Raw genomic sequence first — 18,995 nt, 5'->3', positions numbered from 1 at the left:
ACATATAAGAGATGTCACTGTGACACTCCCAGATCCTCTCACCTCCCCAGTCATGACACTGTATTATTACTATACATATAAGAGATGTCACTGTGACACTCCCAGAGCTTCTCACCTCTCCAGTCAGCAAGTAGATGATCTCCAGGGTGAGATGCAAGATCCTGTCAGTCCTGTGACTCCCGCCCTTGTTCATTTTCAATGAATCAGTGAGAATACAGAACGTGTCATGTGTAATAAAGACTCTGGTTCCTCACAGCAAGACTGTCTAGGAATAAATAGAATAAATATAATACACATCTCAGAGAACACACATAACACAGTTATACATGTAACACTGAGTGACCAGTAAGTCTCCCCTTTCCCCCCAGCCATAGAGTCCTGGTCAGTGTCTGTCAAGAGGTTCCTGTGACCCAGCCCCATAAGACTCTTCAGAGGCCATCACATCACACAATGCTGTACTACATAAGGTTACACCAATACTCCTCTCCTGGCCGGGCGTCTTATTCCCACCAGACACATATTTGATGCAATTTGCTCCACGTGGATCTTTTACAAACACATGAATTAGGGGTGTTGGGATTTTTTACTTTGGATTTAATTTTATTCCAGAAACAGAGAATTTGTGACTATACTAGCGTTCCCGCTAGGCTGTTTTAGTAGGGCGCGGCACCCTGCCCTCCTTCTGGAGCGCCCAAGCGCCCTGTTCTTACCGCGCAGCACCCCACTAAAACAGCCGTCTCCATCCACGGGTCGCAGTGTCCCGCGGGTGGGGAAATGTGCGGTGACACGGTCACTGCCATTGAATAGACGCCGGGCACATGCGCCCGACATCTATTCTTCCTTTCAGCAGCGCCTGGGGGCTGCCCGGTGTGTTCGTAAGTACCGGGCATGCCCCCAAGAGTGACGAAGAGGGTACGCGTCTTAGACATGTCCCCTTTTCAATGGCCACTCCTTTTCGGGACCGCGCAGAGAGTGAACTCTACTATACTGAGATCATACAGATAACAGGGGTGTGAGGGGAGAGTACACAGGAGAGCAGAAGGGGTGCAGATATGGGGAGAAGGGAACTAATGTAGGAATACAGAGCATACAGAGTGTAACAGCTGTACAGAGGTGGACGTAACACAGGGGAGGGGGAAGGGAACAGAAGAGGTTTATAACACAGGGATAGGACAGCAGGTAGCCCAGGAGACAAACAAAGGATTAAGCAATGCAGAATTCCATCAGTCACTCTGCACAAATGATGAAAATATGAGATATGGTAAGAACTTACCTTTGTTATCTCTATTTCTAAGAAGTCCATAGGGTTCCACAGGATACCTTGGGGTATAGGTGATAACGTCAGGCATCGGGCACCATAGAGTTTTCAGACTCCCAGGATGCACTAGGGCCCCCCTCCTATACCCCGCCCCCAAGCCAAGGCATCTCAGTTACGTACGAAGCCATAGGCCGGAGGAGGAGAAGAAAGAGAGAGAAAAAAGATCTGGACACACACAAGAATCACATTCTCACCAGAGGGAGACGGAAAAACCGGTGACCAGAGTAAAGCCCATCTGCAGCACAGGTGCGACAGGGCGGGAGTCCTGTGGAACCCTATGGACTTCGTAGAAATAGAGATAACAAAGGTAAGTTCTTACCATATCTCATATTTTCTACTTCAGGGTCCATAGGGTATCCACAGGATACCTTGGGGATGTCCCAAAGCAGTATCCTTCAAGGGTAGGGATGCTCCTGTGCTGAAAGGAGAATCCGCCGCCCGAAGGAAGCATCCTGATAGGCAAAGGTGTCAAACGTGTAATATCCCACAAACGTATGGACAGAGGACCACGTGGCAGCCTTGCAGATCTGGGCTGCAGAGGCACCAAGTCGAGCTGCCCACGAAGGACCCACAGACCTAGTGGAGTGAGCCCTCACAGAGGATGGAACCGGCAGGCCTTCTTGAAGATAAGCTTCTGAAATAGCCATACGGATCCAACCTGCCAAAGTTTGCTTTGAAGTAGGCCAACCCTTTTTATGGAAGCCATAGAGGACAAACAAGGCGTCCGACTTCCTAAACGAAGAAGTGCGGACAACATAAATCCTTAAGGCCCGCAACGTCCAAAGTGGCCTCACCCACTGAAAGGTCAGGTGAGTTAAAAGCCGGCACAACGATTTCCTCGTTGATATGAAAAAGGGAAACAACTTTGGGAAGAAAATCAGGACGAGTGTGCAGCACCGCCCTGTTCCTATGAAAAATCAAGAAAGGGGGTCTACAAGAGAGAACCCCTAAATCAGAAACATGTCTGGCCGAAGCGATGGCCAGAAAGAAAACTGTTTTAGCTGTCAGCCATTTAAGATCCACTGAGCCCAGTTGTTCAAACGGCGGTCCCTGGAGAGCTCTCAGAACCAGAGCCAAGTCCCAAGGCGCCACCGGTGGAACAAATGGCGGCTGAATTCGAAGAACACCTTGCATAAAGGTGCGCACACATCAGGGATTGTAGCAATCCTACGATGGAACCAGACAGACAGGGCAGAAACCTGCACCTTCAAAGTAGCAAGGCGAAGCCCATGGTCTAGTCCCGCCTGTAGGAAGGCTAGCACTCTAGACAGACGGAACTGCCGAGGTGCATAACCTCTCGGTCGACACCACTGGAAGAACGTATGCTACACACGATGGTATATTTTTGCAGAAGACGGTTTCCGAGCTCTTAGCATAGTTCGTACTACAGAGCTGGAAAACCCCCTGGACCTTAACATGGCCGTCTCAACAGCCACGCCGTCAAAGACAGCTGAGTCAGGTCCGGGAGAAGACAAGGACCCTGTGACAGTAGGTCCGGTCGTAGTGGCAACCGCAACAAAATGTCCACGGACAGACCCTGAAGGTCTGAGAACCAGTGCCGTCTGGGCCAAGCGGGAGCTATCAACAGGAGCGTCCTGTTTGAATTTCCGGATTACCTGTGGAAGAAGGGAAAACGGAGGAAAGAGATAAGCAAACCGGAACGTCCACTGGACGGACAGAGTATCCACCAGAGACGCCTTTTTGTCTCTTGTGCGAGACCCGTACACCGGCAACTTGTTGTTGTGCCGTGACGCCATGAGGTCGATCTCTGGAAGACCCCACCTGTCCACCAGAAGTTGAAAGACGCCCTGGTGCAGAGACCATTCCCCCGGATGAACGTCCTGGCGACTGAGAAACTCGGCCTCCCAGTTGAGGACTCCCGGGATGAATACCGCTGACATGGCCGGGAGATTGCGCTCCGCCCAGATCAGGATGCGAGACACCTCTACGAGTGCCGCCCGACTTTGGGTTCCTCCTTGCCGATTTATGTAGGCCACGGTGGGGGCGTTGTCCGACTGGACCTGCACAGGATGACCCTAGAGAACCTGATGGGCCTGCTGGAGAGCATTGAAAACGGCGGGGAGATCCAAGATGTTTATCGGAAGCTCCTTTTCTGCCTGAATCCATCTGCCCTGGAACAAGTGTGGACCCGTGACCGCTCCCCAACCCCGCAGACTGGCGTCCGTTGTCAATAGGACCCAGTTCTCCACCCAAAACGGACGACCCTTGTTGAGATGGGTCGTCTGCAACCACCAGGCAAGGGACAGGAGAACCTCCGGAGTGAGCACCATCGTCTGGGATTTGAGACTCTGAGGCAGTCCATTCCATTTGGACAGGATCAAGTGCTGCAGAGGTCTGGAGTAAAACTGGGCATATTCCACCATGTCGAATACGGACACCACGAAGCCCAGTAACCTCAATGCCGAGTGAAGAGACACACGGCGACTCTGCAGACAACTGCGCACCCTCAACTGCAAGGCAGAAATCTTTTCCACCGTCACAAAGATCCTCTGCTGACTGGAGTCCAACAAGGCTCCGAGGTGCAGAATCCTCTGAGACGGGATCAGGGTGGACTTTTGCCAGTTTATTAACCAGCCGTGCCGTTGCAGTACTGCAATCGTCAGATCCAAATGGTGTAGAAGGAGCTCCGGAGATCCTGCTACCAACAGAAGGTCATCTAGGTACGGCAACATGCGGACTTCATGCAGCCGCGGGGAAGCCGCCATGACCGCCATAACCTTGGTGAACACACGTGGTGCTGTCGCCAGGCCAAAAGGTAACGCCCGGAACTGGAAGTGATCGTTGCAGATTGCAAACCTGAGGAACTGTTGATGGCGCGAAAGAATAGGGACATGCAGGTAAGCGTCCTGTATGTCCAACGACACCATGTAATCCCCAGGTTCCAGCACCAGAATGATGGACCGTAGGGTCTCCATCCGAAACCTCGGCACCCGCAAGGACTTGTTGAGTGCTTTGAGGTTGAGGATCGGACGGTACGACCCATTGGGTTTCTGCACCAAAAACAGATTGGTTAGTCATCGGACTTAGGGGCCGGACGTCTGGTACTCCAGGCCTGCTTCCGGGGCTTGGCCGATTTCTTGGGGCCAGCCTGTCGGGGAAAGGACTGTGCTTTAGGCCTACCCTGGGCCCTGTAAGGCCAAAAGGACGACGTACCTGAACTGGAAAAAACTGCAGCAGACGGGAGAAATGCCGATTTGGCTGCCGCCAGCGTGGCTACAATTTTGTCCAGATCCGGACCAAATAGGACTTCTCCATTAAAAGGCAAAGCTTCCAATCAGCATCCGCCTTCCAAGATCGCAACCATAAGGTGCGACGAGCCGCCACAGCTGCCGAAGAAATCCGAGAAGTCAGGGTACTGATATCTAAAGCCGCTTCATTAATGTAAGTGGCCGAATCCCGGAGATTGCCTATCAGCTCGGTCTGTTCAGCCGAACAGTCGGAATCGAAAGACGCCTCTAAACTATCTGCCCAGCGCTCCATAGCTCTGGCTACCCAACAAATGGCCATAGCTGGCCTGGCTGCCCCCCGCGAGGGAATAAATGGACTTTAGGCAGATTTCCACCTTACGGTCCATGGCATCCTTTAAGGAGGTCATGGAGGGCATGGGCAACGTGGCACTTCGGACCAGGCGTGTCACATGGGAATCCACCGGTGGCAGGGATTCCCACTTAGCAAAATAATTGTCCGCAAACGGATAAGCCACTGCTAAACGTCTTTGAGGCTGATACTGTTTGCCCGGATGTTTCCACGCTTCCTCTAAGTGGTCCACCAATTGACCCGAAAGAGGAAACACTGTGGCGTCACCCTTAACATCTTTGAAAAAGGCATATTTGGATTTTGATACCGGAGGTTCATCATCCTCAATAACTAAAGCTGTGCGGACTGCACGAATAAGGCCAGGTATATAAACCTTAGACTTAGCGTCCGACTCTTTAGTACGGAGAGGTTCTTGGTCTGAAAGATCCAGAATCTCCTCATCATCGGTCGTCCCCTCGTCATCCTCATAAGGAGCGGACAGAGACGCCACCGGCCGCTTATGAGGCCGCAACCCAGACTCCCCTTGTAACACGTCTGACAAATGCTGTACAGAACTTGTCAGGGAATTAACCCACGCAGGCTCCTGAGAGACCTGAGGAGGGGAAATAGGGAGACTGTGGGTTACAATCAGTTGTCTCGGGAACCCCTGCATGGGTGACGACACCACTGACTGCTGGGACAATCCCATCTGAGGGAAAGCAGGTTGCAGCGCTAACTGGCCCACTAGGGTTGTAAGCACTTTAGCGAGACAAGCCCAGGGCGGCTCCTGAACCGGAGCCGTGACAGTAATTGGCCGCGTTAATAAAAAACACTGCCGACATTGGGCCTGATTCAGACCAACTCGCGAGCGGCTGTCCGCTCGCAAGTGGGTCGATGGTGTGCACTGCGCATGCGTACGACGGAGGGCGCTCCGTCGTGCGCATGCGCGAGACGCGACGAGCGAAGGACTTTCCTTCGCTCGTTGTGTCTGATCAAAGGGGGCGTGCTGTCGATGTTGATTGACAGCACGCCCCCTTTGGTGGGCGTGCCTCCCAGACGGGGGCGTGCCTCCCAGACGGGGGCGTTCCCAAGGGAACGCCTACCGTCAGAAGCCGGCCCCACTGACATCACTAGTGATCAGAGCCAAAATCACTCCGGGCCTTGCGGTTGAGAAACGCAGGTCCATAACCTGGCTCCATGCTGCAGCCAGTCCCCAGGGAGCCCCCTGCCTGGGGACTCAGGACCATGTTCCAGCGGGGACCCACCGCAGGACCCCGCTGCTTACCTGCTGTCCCCCTTAAATCCGGCCATGGTCCCAAACATCTGGGGTCACCGCTAGCTGTTACCCCAGATGCCTAACAGCATCCCCGGATCAGTACCGGCGTTCTGGTACCGGTGGGGGTGTAGGGAAGACAGCATGGACGTCAAGAATGACTGTCCATGCTGTACTTCCAGATGAGCAGCCACAGCTGCCTTGTAGAAAACTTCAGGGGCTATCCTTAGCCCCCCTCTAAACAGGTGCATCCGACTCCGAGCCGGGCACCAACGAAACTGAGATGCCTTGGCTCGGGGGCGGGGTATAGGAGGGGGACCCTAGTGCATCCTGGGAGGCTGAAAACTTAACTCTATGGTGCCCGATGTCTGACGTCATCACCTATACCCCAAGTTATCCTGTGGATACCCTATGGACCCTGAAGTAGAAATGACAAATGACCGCACCTCAGATGTATGTTACATGTGTGACCAGCTTGCCGGCCGTGTGTGTGCAGCGTAGGGTGGACTGAGACATGTCCTGGAGGATAATCAGTGACACTCTGAGGATCTGGGGACTGTCACAGCCACTGGCTGTCTCTGAAAGAGTCTCTATTGCTCAGGATAACAAAACACCCTGACAGTCTCAGCTCAGGGAGTGCAGCCCTTTGTTACATGGCCTGTCTGTGTCCTTCTCCAGCTCCTGTTATGTATCATATGTTATATATGTTATACCTAGTATGTGTTATTTCCTAACCATTCATTGCTGTTATTATTACTCTGCGATAATAACAACACCCCACACTGCTCCCCCCGTATTATAATAATGATGACAGGACTCCATAGCCTGCTCCTCCTGTATAATAATAATCGTAATAAGAATAATAACAATTGGACAGCACAGGCTGCTCCCCCTGTATATGAAAAATAACAATAACAGGACAACACAGGCAGCTTTCCCTCTATAATGAAACCAGGCCCCCACAGTCCGCTCTCCCTGTATAATACTAATAATTGGACACTGCAAGTTGCTCCCTCTGTAAAATAAAATTATGAGGGCACCAAATGTTACTTCTCCTATATAACAACAATAATAGGACACCATAGGCTGCGTCCCCTTTATAATAGAAACAAGACACCATAGGGTGCTCTCCCTGTATAGTAGGACACTACAGGCCACTCCCCCTGTACAGGCCATATATTAGGACATTGCAGACCCGCTCCCCTGAATAGCAGTACACCCCAGGTCGCTTACTCTATATAGTAGGACGCCACTCATAGATCGTTTTCCCCTGTATAGCAGGACACAATTATCTGCTGCTCCCCCTAGTGTTTATTCTAGCACCCTTCACCTGTCACAACCCATACAGTTCCTCTTTCTTACCTGGGGTGTTGCCCTCTGCTCTGGTGCATCAGCTGATACCACAATCTGCTGAGATACAGACCAGTGTGTGCTAAAAGCACTAGAGCAGAGAGCGACACCCCAGGCAAGAAAGAGGAACTGCACGGGTCGTGACAGGTGCAGGGTGCTACATTGAATACTACCCCCTGTATAGTAGGACACCAGAGGCCGCACTACCTGTATAGTAAGACACAAAAGGCCATTCGCTCTTTAAAAGTAGGACATCAGAGGGCGTTCCCTCTTTATAGTAGGATACACCACTTGCCGCTGCCCCTGTATAGTAGGACACCACAGGCTGCTTCCCCTGTATAGTAAGACACCACATGATGCTCCCATTGTATAGTTGGATACAAGGGGCCGCACCCCCCTGTATAGTAGGATGCAACAGACAGAACCCCCTGTAAACAAGAACACCACAGGCCGCTAACCCTGTATAGTAGGATACCACAGGCTGATAACCCTGTACAGTAGCACACCACAAGTCAATAACCCTGTATAGTAGGATACCACAGGCCGCACCTGCTGTATAGTGTAGAACACAGCAGGCTTCTCTTTCTATACACTCCATTTAATGTGCTTCATTGCACACCTGAGGGAAAGGAGATGCCTTCAGCCTGGACTAGCACCCCTCCCTTATTGGTTTAAAAGCATGGGGTCTGGTATTGTTATGCACACTAATAATAGGCACAATTTGAGATAAATCCTACAAGTTATATACTGTAGTGCAACTTTGGGTTGATTTTTGGGGCGTGGGTCCCCTGGATTGCTTTGGTAGGTCTGCTTCAGGGCATCGCATTATAACACATTCTTCCTTTTTTGCACAATTTTAACATTTTACTGTTTGTTTTTATTATTTTGTATTTTCACCTTTCTATGCAGCCACAGCTGCTCTTACCTTTCTTACTTCACTTTTCTCATTATAGCGATGCCCTGGGGTGGCTTGGCTGTGACAATTTAGGGGTGTCCTGCGCTCTGGATTTGAACCCTAGTATGTTAGGGACCTACCCTACAGAGGTTACCTGGATATGGTGGGTAGGCCCATAACCTTGGCCATGGTTATGCTAAAAACCTCTATTGATTGCAAAATTTATTGCATAATGTATATATATTTAGATATAATGAGTAATTTGGAGTTGTGCACTTGTGATTTGTCTGTTTTTCTTCCTGTATAGGACACTGCAGACTGCTCCCCCTGTACAGAAGGGCACCGCAGCCTGCTCTTACTGTATAGTAGGACATCATAGGCCGCTCCCACTGTTTAGTAGAGCTCAACAGGCCACTCCCCTGTATTATAAGACACCACAGGCTGTTCCCCCTGTATGATAAGGCACCAGAGACCACTCCCTATGTATAGAAGAACAACACAGGATGCTTCCCCTGAAAAATAAAGCGCAACTGGCCACAATAGGCACCACAGGCCGCTCTCCCTGTATAGCAGGACACCGCAGGCTGCTCCCACTGTATAGTAGGACACACAGCAGGCTGCTCCTTCTGTATAATAGGACACCGCAGTCCACTCCACCTGTATAGTAGAACCGCAGGCCACTCCCACTGTATAGTAGGACACCACAGGCCACTCGCTCAGTATAGTAGGGCACCACAGGCCGCTCCCCCTGTATTGTAGGACACCACAGGCCACTCGCCCAGTATAGTAGGGCACCACAGGCCGCTCCCCCTGTATTGTAGGACACCACAGGCCACTCCCCCCGTATAGTACAGTGCAACAAGCTGCTCCCCCTGTATAGAAGGACACCACAGGCTGCTCCCCCTGTATAGAAAGACACCACAAGTTGCTCTCCCTATATAGTAGGACAACACAGGATGCTCCCCCCTGTATAGTAGAGTACAACAGGCCGCAATAAGCGACACAGGCCACTGCCCCTATATAGTAGGATACTGCTAGATGCTCCCCCTGTATAGTAGGACACTACAGACTGCTCCCCCTGTATAAAAGGACACTACAGGCTGCTGTCCCTGTATAGTAGGACACAACAGGCCCCTCTTCCTGTATAGTAGGACACCACAGGCCGCTCCCCCTGTACAGTGTTGGACAAAACATGCGATCCCCTTGTGCAGTAGGACAATGCAGGCTGCTACCACTGTATAAGACACCACAGGCCGCTCACCCTGTATAGTAGGACACCATCGGCAGCTCCACCTATACAGTATAGGACACAACAGACCACTCTCTCTGTACAGTAAGATGCCATTACCTTCTGCCGTTTGACACAGCAAGGTTGCATTTTTCGCGCTAAAGTTAAACAACTGTTCCCGTAAGGTCCTTATATAATATTACTACATATCAGTCTGTGGTAAGAGCTGATTTAACCCCCCTCATATACAACTGTAGTCCCTTATCCTCTAATTATCAATAATATAGCATTCCGGCTAAGTTATTGTTATGGAAAAGTGTCTCACCAGATAAGGCAGGAAAACTTGTTTTGTAGAGTAGCCTGCGAGGGCAGGATAACTTTGTTAGATGAGTTGCCTGCCAGGAGGGCAGGATTTATTGGCTAGATGATGAGTTGCCTGCCAGGAGGGCAGGATATCTTGGCTAGATGAGTTGCCTGCCAGGAGGGCAGGATTTCTTGGCTAGATGAGTTGCCTGCCGGAGGGCAGGATTTCTTGGCTAGATGAGTTGCCTGCCGGGAGGGCAGGATTACTTGGCTAGATGAGTTGCCTGCCGGGAGGGCAGGATTTCTTGGCTAGCTGAGTTGCCTGCCAGGAGGGCAGGATTTCTTGGCTAGATGAGTTGCCTGCCAGGAGGGCAGGATTTCTTGGCTAAATGAGTTGCCTGCCGGGAGGGCAGGATTTCTTGGCTAAATGAGTTGCCTGCCAGGAGGGCAGGATATCTTGGCTAGATGAGTTGCCTGCCAGGATTTCTTGGCTAGATGAGTTGCCTGACAGGAGGGCAGGATTTCTTGGCTAGATGAGTTGCCTGCGAGGAGGGCAGGATTTCTTGGCTAGATGAGTTGCCTGCCAGGAGGGCAGGATTTCATGGCTAGATGAGTTGCCTGCCAGGAGGGCAGGATTTCTTGGCTAGATGAGTTGCCTGCCAGGAGGGCAGGATTTCTTGGCTAGATGAGTTGCCTGCCAGGAGGGCAGGGTTTCTTGGCTAGATGAGTTGCCTGCCAGGAGGGCAGGGTTTCTTGGCTAGATGAGTTGCCTGCCAGGAGGGCAGGATTTCACAGGCTGAAAATAGTTCAGGTGTAAATGTACAGTTTGATTACACACAGTAGGGCTGTGAAAACTGTAGCTGCTGATTATACAGCGGAAGCACGGACCTAAAGGCTTGGGCCTGCATACACTGAGCACAGCATGTGGATGGTGAAAACAGACAGCAAGCTAACAGCAATAAGAGCAGAGTGGAACAGCAGTCTTGAATAATTGAGCTACCTGCTGAAGCCTGGAAGGCAGCGTGGAGGGAGACGGAGAGTGGTAAATAGAAGCAGCGGCTGAAGTGAAGACAATCACGGAGGATAACTGGAACGACCAGACCGAGCTGTAGGAGGAAACTATATCCGGCGAGGCGGAATGAATCTGGAAGCTACAAATAGGAGGAGCAGCCAATCAGCAGCATATGGAGTATGAGTCACTCTCTGCAGCATCCACGGTGCTTGGTAATCAGCGGAACCGGATTCTGAGTCAGTGTAGGTCCCGAGCCGGTGGGAAACAAGTCGCTGCCACGGCTTGTGACAGTAACCCCCCCTTGACGCAGGGTTGAAGAACCCCCAGAGCCTGGTTTAAAGGGAAATTCCTGAAAAAACATCCTCTTCAACCTGGGAGCATGTAAGGCATCTTCTGGAATCCAGGAACGTTCTTCCGGACCATAGCCCTTCCAATGGATCAGAAACTGTAACCGACCTCTAGATACTCACTAATCCAGCACTTTCTCAACCACAAACTTCTGTTGAACGTGGACCACCACCGGAGCAGGCCTGAAAGAACTCCAGTTCCCAAATCTATCTGACTTATGGACTAAAGAGGCATGAAAAGTGTTGTTAATCTTTAACGAATTTGGTAGTTGGAGTTTGAAAGCAACTGGGTTAACTTGAGAAATGATCCGGAAAGGACCAATAAACCGAGGACCCAATTTGTGAGAGGGTTGCCGGAGTTTGATATTTCTAGTGGACAGCCACACTAAGGACCTCATCCAAAGTCGGTCGAAGCGGCCGCACGGTCGTACGCCACCAATGTTCGCTATACTGCGCATGTGTAAAGTTCACAATGCGCGTGTGCAAACTAGCCGCTACGATCAGAAATTTCTCTCTCTTTGAACACAGCCAGGTCGGTAGTTTGAGTGACAGATGGAGGCGTTTGTGGGTGGTAACAGGGGAAGGTGCTTGAAAACGGGGGAGTGGAGATCCGAACGCAGGCATGCCTCATTATGCGAACGGCGTTTTATGGGAGTGCATATGGTTTATGGGAGTGCATAATTAACAAAGTAGCGTCATGGCACATGTGACATGGGAGGTTTTTACACTGACATGATCGTAGAGCTTAAGAGAGGGTATGGTCAACCCTAAGCTCTACGACCAGTTCCGATGGTTCCCAATGGTCTCGATTAATCCTTATATGCCCGGAGATGACGTGTAATGCGTACGAGAAGGGGGCGTATTTTTTTGTCTTCCGACCGCTTCCTCCCCTTGGTCGGTCAGCTACCGATTCGAACTTAGGGACGCAACTTGCGAGGGAATCATTTGCATATCCGGCCCCTTTTCCTGTACAACCGTGCGGCCGCTTCGACCGACTCTGAATGAGGTCCTAAGTCCCCCCTTTTGAACGTGCAAGGCCTCCGATGTCTATCTGCCAATTTCTTAGAATGGAGAGATGCCTTGAGGAGATTATGATGCACCTTGGCCCAAATACTACGGAATCTGGAAACAGTCCCTGCATCAGAGGATCTGGAGAATGATAAATCAAATGAATTGGCCGGAGGATGTTGGCCAGTCACACAATAGAAGGGTGAAACTGAAGATGCAGAGTGACAGGAATTGTTAAAAGCAAATTCAGCCATGGGAAGATGAGACACCCAATCATTCTGGAATTTTGAGACGTAACACCGTAAATATTGCTTCAGGGTTTGATTAGCACGTTCTGTCTGCCCATTAGACTGTGGGTGATATCCTGAAAACAAGCTGAGACTGATACCCAGTGCAGTGCAGAAACATCTCCAAAACAGTGCAACAAATTGCGTCCCACGGTCGGAAACAATGTCACAGGGAAGACCATGCAAATGAAAAATATGTTCCAAGTTGAGGACAGAAAGTTCTTTTTCAGATGGCAATTTTGGCAGAGGAATAAAGTACATCATTTTGCTAAAGCGGTCCACGATAGTCCAAATAACTGAACAGCCAGCAGAACGAGGAAGGTCCACAATGAAGTCCATCGCAATGTGTGTCCAGGGTCTTTTTGGTGTGGAAAGAGGAAGCAGTAATCCTGATGGTGGGGTACGAGGAGTCTTGTTACGAGCACAAACCTCACATGCCAAAACAAACTCCCGAACGTCCAAAGCCAAAGACGGCCACCAAACCGCACGAGACATTAATTCAATGGTCTTATTGATGCCTGGATGTCCGAAAGCCCGTCTCACATGGAAGTCCTGTAGGACAGCTTTTCTCAAATTTACAGGAACAAACAGGCGATTGGACGGTCTACCAGGAGGCGAATCCTCTTGAAACACAGATCCTCAGCCAAATTTCAAGATAAAGCCACCTGGATACAAGATCTGGGAATGATGGATTCTTTGATCACAGTATCCTGTTGGACAGGAGTGAAACTCCTGGACAATGCATCAGCCTTGATGTTAGTAGATCCGGGTCGAAAAGAAATTAGAAAATTAAATCTGGTAAAAAATAGTGCCCATCGTGCTTGGCTGGAGTTAAGCCTCTTGGCAGATTCAATGTATGCCAAATTTTTGTGGTCGGTGAGGACAGAGATCCGGTGTTTGGCTCCTTCAAGCCAATGTCTCCAATCCTTAAAAGCTAACTTAATGGCAAGCAGCGCCCTGTTCCCAACGTAATAATTACACTCGGCTGAAGAAAATTTACGTGGAAAAAAATTGCACATGGGTGTAGTTTGCCATCCAACTGATTATTCTGAGAGAGAATAGCTCCTGCCCCAATCTCAGAGGCGTCCACCTCAACCACAAAAGGCAGATCTGGATCCAGATGTTTGAGAACAGGGGCGCTGGTGAAAGCAAGTTTGAGATGTTCAAAGGCCCGAACTGCCTGACTAGGCCAGTTAGAAGCATCCGCACCTTTCTTGGTTAACTCTACTATGGGGGCAACAATGGAGGAAAACAAGCCAATAAATCTCCAATAGTAATTGGAAAAACCAAGGAAACGTTGAATGCCTTTCAATGTAGTATGCTGAACCCAGTCCAATACTGCTTTAACCTTTCCAGGATCCATGGAGAAGCCATGAGGAAAAATAATATATCCAAGAAAAGATACTTGCTCCACATTAAACGCACACTTCTCCAACTTGGCAAATAACAAATTCTCTCTCAATTTAGATAGGACCTGACTGACATGCTGGTGCATGGAGTGAGGGGTAAATGAGGATGTCATCGAGATAAACAACCACAAAAATGCTAAGAAACTCCCGGAGTACATCGTTGATAAAGTCTTGAAAGACTGCTGGAGCATTAGCCAATCCAAACGGCATAACTAAATTTTCATAGTGCCCCGTATGCATATTGAAAGCCGTTTTCCATTCATCTCCGGTCTTGATCCGGATCAAATTATAAGCTCCACGGAGATCAATCTTGGAAAAAAATGGAAGCTTGCCGGAGCTGATCAAAAAGTACCGAGATCAAGGGCAAATGGTACGAGTTTTTGATGGTGATTTCGTTCAATGCCCTAAAGTCAATGCAAGGACGTAATGACCCATCCTTCTTCTGGACGAAGAAGAAACCAGCCCCAACCGGAGATTTAGAAGGACGGATGAATCCTTTAGCCAAGGCAATCGCAATATACTCCTCCATGGCCTTATTCTCAGGTATAGAAAGAGAATAGAGATGACCCTTGGGTAACTTGGCTCCTGGTAACAGCTGTATGGCGCAATCATACGGACGATGAGGTGGTAGAGAATTGGCCTTTGATTTAGAAAAAACATCTGCAAAAAGATGGTATTGAGCAGGAAGTCCTGGAAGAGATAGCCGTCCGGATGGGTGTAGATAAACAGCAATTTTGACACGCTGTACTCCATTTGACAATATCCCCCGTAATCCAATCAATGACGGGATTATGGGTCATTAACCGTGGAAACCTCAAAATGACGGGAGCAAAAGGACACTGGAGTAGCAAAAAAGAAATCATCTCCGAATGCAAAATTCCAACTGAGAGACGAAGAGGTGGTGTCTTGAATTTGATAAGACCATTAGCCACCAGATCACCATCTAACCCACAAATAGGAACCTCTTGAGGTAAAGGAACTGCAGCTAAACCTAAGGAATGAAAAAATGATAAGTCCATGAAGTTCCCAGCAGCACCGCTGTCCACAAACGCCGATACGGAATGGACGGATTGCGACAGATCTACCACCGCAGGGACTAGCAACGAATTTTTGGAGGAAACAGATGCCAGGCCTAAATGTAACTCCTCTTTTACATTCAGACCTGATCTTTTACTGGCCTATGTGGGCAAGATTTCAGTGGATGACCTCTAGCTCCACAATATAGGCAGAGGCCTTGAGATCGTCATCTTTGTCTCTCCCTGGGTGATAGCCGGAAAGCTCCCAGTTGCATGTGTTCCTCAGAGTCCTCCGCCAGCAGCCAGGAAGGTGACTGAGGCGACTGTACAGAAAGACTGCGTTCTCGTTTGCATTCTCTGAGGCGACGGTCAATACGGATGGCTGAAGAGATTAAGTCGTCAAGGGACTCAGGTGATGGATGTTGCACCAAAATGTCCTTGATGGCATCTGAAAGACCCAAGCGGAATTGGCTACACAATGCTGGGTCGTTCCATCCTGAATCCACTGCCCATCTCCGAAACTCTGAGGAATAATCCTCTGCAGGATTCTTTCCCTGACGAAGAGCCCGCAGCTTGGATTCGGCCAAAGAACTACGGTCAGGATCTGCATATAATAATCCAAGAGCATTAAAAAAGGCATCTGCTGATAAAAGTGCAGAATGTGTTGAAGCGAGACCAAATGCCCGAGTCTGTGGATCTCCTTGTAAGAGCGAGATCACTAATCCTACCCGCTGAGTCTCGGATCCAGAAGATAAAGGTCGGAGACGAAAATAGAGTTTACAACTCTCACGGAAGTTCAGGAACTGAGTACGGTCTCCAGGGAGATTCATTTTAGGGTCCTTGGGAACGGATCCAGGAGTGGATGCCCGAACATCCTCAAATCTTATAGAGAGCTCCTGAACTTTTTGGGTAAGCACTTGGATCTGTGCGGCAAGGATATGTGCAGGGTTTTGAGCCTGCTCCATAATGAAGGACACGGAACGCACAGACTTAAATACAAAGTTGGCCGGTTATAATGTTATGGAAAAGTGTTTCAACAGATAAGGCAGGAAAACTTGGTTAGATGAGTTGCCTGCCAGGAGGGCAGGATTTCTTGGCTAGATGAGTTGCCTGCCAGGAGGGCAGGATTTCTTGGCTAAATGAGTTGCCTGCCGGGAGGGCAGGATTTCTTGGCTAAATGAGTTGCCTGCCAGGAGGGCAGGATATCTTGGCTAGATGAGTTGCCTGCCAGGATTTCTTGGCTAGATGAGTTGCCTGACAGGAGGGCAGGATTTCTTGGCTAGATGAGTTGCCTGCGAGGAGGGCAGGATTTCTTGGCTAGATGAGTTGCCTGCCAGGAGGGCAGGATTTCATGGCTAGATGAGTTGCCTGCCAGGAGGGCAGGATTTCTTGGCTAGATGAGTTGCCTGCCAGGAGGGCAGGATTTCTTGGCTAGATGAGTTGCCTGCCAGGAGGGCAGGGTTTCTTGGCTAGATGAGTTGCCTGCCAGGAGGGCAGGGTTTCTTGGCTAGATGAGTTGCCTGCCAGGAGGGCAGGATTTCACAGGCTGAAAATAGTTCAGGTGTAAATGTACAGTTTGATTACACACAGTAGGGCTGAGAAAACTGTAGCTGCTGATTATACAGAGGAAGCACGGACCTAAAGGCTTGGGCCTGCATACACTGAGCACAGCATGTGGATGGTGAATAGTTCAGGTGTTTATGTACAGTTTGATTACACACAGTAGGGCTGAGAAAGCTGTAGCTGCTGATTATACAGAGGAAGCACGGACCCAAAGGCTTGGGCCTGCATACACTGAGCACAGCATGTGGATGGTGAAAACAGACAGCAAGCTAACAGCAATCAGAGCAGAGTGGAACAGCAGTCTTGAATAATTGAGCTACCTGCTGAAGCCTGGAAGGCAGCGTGGAGGGAGACGGAGAGTGGTAAATAGAAGCGGCGGCTGAAGTGAAGACAATCACGGAGGATAACTGGAACAACCAGACCGGTAGGAGGAAACTCTATAACCAGCGAGGGGGAATGAATCTGGAAGCTACAAATAGGAGGAGCAGCCAATCAGCAGCATATGGAGTATGAGTCACTCTCTGCAGCATCCCCAGTGCTTGGTAATCAGTGGAACCGGATTCTGAGTCAGTGTAGGTCCCGAGCCGGTGGGAAACAAGCCGCTGCCACGGCTTGTGACAGTTATTTTAGTGGGGTGCCGCGAACTGCCCGATTTCAAATGGCAAAATGCGCCCTGCCCCTTTGGCGGCGCTCTGTTGGCAAACCGCTAAAACAACATGCCGGGTGGTGTCCCTACCCACAGACTGCAGTCTCCCTCAGGTGGGAAAAATTGCGGTGCAGCGCTTAACGCTGGTGAATATTCACAGAAAAGGGAGAGCTTGGGGGCAGCTTAGTTGGGCAAGTCCACAAGAGTGAGGCGCGCGCTGGAGTGCCATACACCTTAACTGACCTAGAATGAACACTAATAATACCACATATCAGCGAGTGCCGGAAGCTGTTATTACCCCTCATATATCACTATACAGTCCCATTCCCCCATATGTAATAATAATACCACATATCAGTCAGTGTGTGCTGGGAGCTGTGTCATTCCCCCTCATATATCAGTGTACAGTCCCCACCCCCCTATATAATAATAATAATACCACATATCAGTGTGTGCTGGGAGCTGTGTTATCCCCCCTCATATATCACTGTACAATCCCCTTCCCCCTATATAATAATACCACATATCAATGTGTACTGGGAGTTGTGTTATTCCCCCTCATATATCACTGTACAGTCCCCTCCCCATGTATAATAACACAAATCAGTGTGTGCTGGGAGCTGTGGTATTCCCCCTTACATATCACTGTACAGTCCCCTCTCCCCCTATATAATAATACCACATATCAGTGTGTGCTGGGAGCTGTGTTACTCCCCCTCATATATCACTGTACAGTCCCCTCTCCCCTATATAATAATAATATAATATATACAGGACACGTTACCTGGCTGCAGCTGTGTCATGAATATCTATAAGAAAATGGCAGCTAAAGCCCTTGTGGCTCCGCCCCCACTGCTCTGTGACTGGGAGACTATAAGAATATGGCCGCCGGTCACCGTACATGAGGACACCATTAGAGTGCACAGCTTTTGCTTTAGTGATGAAGCTGTGAGCGGCAATTGCCGATTGCTGCTGGTTACAGGACGTCCTTCCTACTTTTGTACCGCCTGATTGGCTACTCGCTGCTGCCAATCAACGCAGTGAGGTGAATGAGAGGAGGGCGGTCACTATGATAGGAGGGGCTGGACAGGCAGGAGCCATAGGTACACGGAGATGAGAGGGGTGGGGCGTGGTTATGTATAGGAGCGTTTCATCTTCTATAACTGCAGCTTCCGGATGGTCCCAGCAGGAAGAAGCAGCAGGTAATGCTATTTATAATTGTTATAAAGGAGGAGCAGCCTGTGGTCTCCTACTATACAGGGGGAGTGACCTACTATGTAGGATAGCCGTGTGCGGTGTCATACTATAAGGGGGAAGTGGCCTGTGATGTCCTATATAGAGGGAGCAGCCTGCAGTGTCTTACAAAACAGGGGGAGCAGCGTGTGCTTTCCTGTTAGTACTATTATACAGTGGGAGCAGCCTGTGGTGCCCTGTTACTATCATTATACAATGAGAACAGCCTGTGCTGTCCTGTTACTATTATTATACAGGGGGAGCAGCCTGTGGTGTCCTGTTACTATTATTAAACAGGGGCAGCAGCCTGTGTTTATAGCTGCAGTGTAATAATAACAATAATGAGTGGTCAAGGAATAACACATAGTAGATATAACATGTATGTATATACCAGATGATGCATAACAAGAGCTGGGGAAGGATGTGTGAGAAGGACAAACAGGCCATGTAACAATGGGCTGCACTCCCTGAGCTGTTACTGTCTGTCAGGGCGTCTTGTTATCCTGAGCAATAGAGACTCTCTCAGAGACAGCCAGTGGCTGTGACAGTCCCCAGATCCTCAGAGTGTCA

The 18,995-nt window shown here is 49.7% G+C and overlaps 2 protein-coding genes across 5 annotated transcripts in view; one reads left to right on the top strand and one right to left on the bottom strand.

Annotated features, from left to right (window-relative positions):
- The window catches only part of LOC148508066 (uncharacterized), a 251,333-nt gene that overhangs the window by 77,253 nt on the left and 155,085 nt on the right, over window positions 1-18,995 (bottom strand). The window lies entirely within an intron of this gene.
- Window positions 18,299-18,995, top strand: part of LOC148508068 (uncharacterized) — a 33,008-nt gene continuing 32,311 nt past the window's right edge. For 3 of the 4 annotated variants that reach the window (XM_088445224.1, XM_088445222.1, XM_088445221.1), the window contains exon 1: window positions 18,299-18,394. In XM_088445224.1, the coding sequence (XP_088301350.1) occupies window positions 18,328-18,394 (67 nt within the window). In that variant the 5' untranslated portion in view covers window positions 18,299-18,327. Of the gene's footprint in view, window positions 18,395-18,518; window positions 18,585-18,995 lie in introns of those variants that run through there. The other variant, XM_088445223.1, reaches the window with a different exon arrangement.

This window comes from Taudactylus pleione, unplaced genomic scaffold (genome assembly GCF_031769625.1).
Source record: "Taudactylus pleione unplaced genomic scaffold, aTauple2 ptg000377l, whole genome shotgun sequence".
In the NCBI taxonomy this organism is placed as follows: domain Eukaryota; kingdom Metazoa; phylum Chordata; class Amphibia; order Anura; family Myobatrachidae; genus Taudactylus; species Taudactylus pleione.
This window is presented reverse-complemented; position numbering and strand designations above follow the sequence as displayed.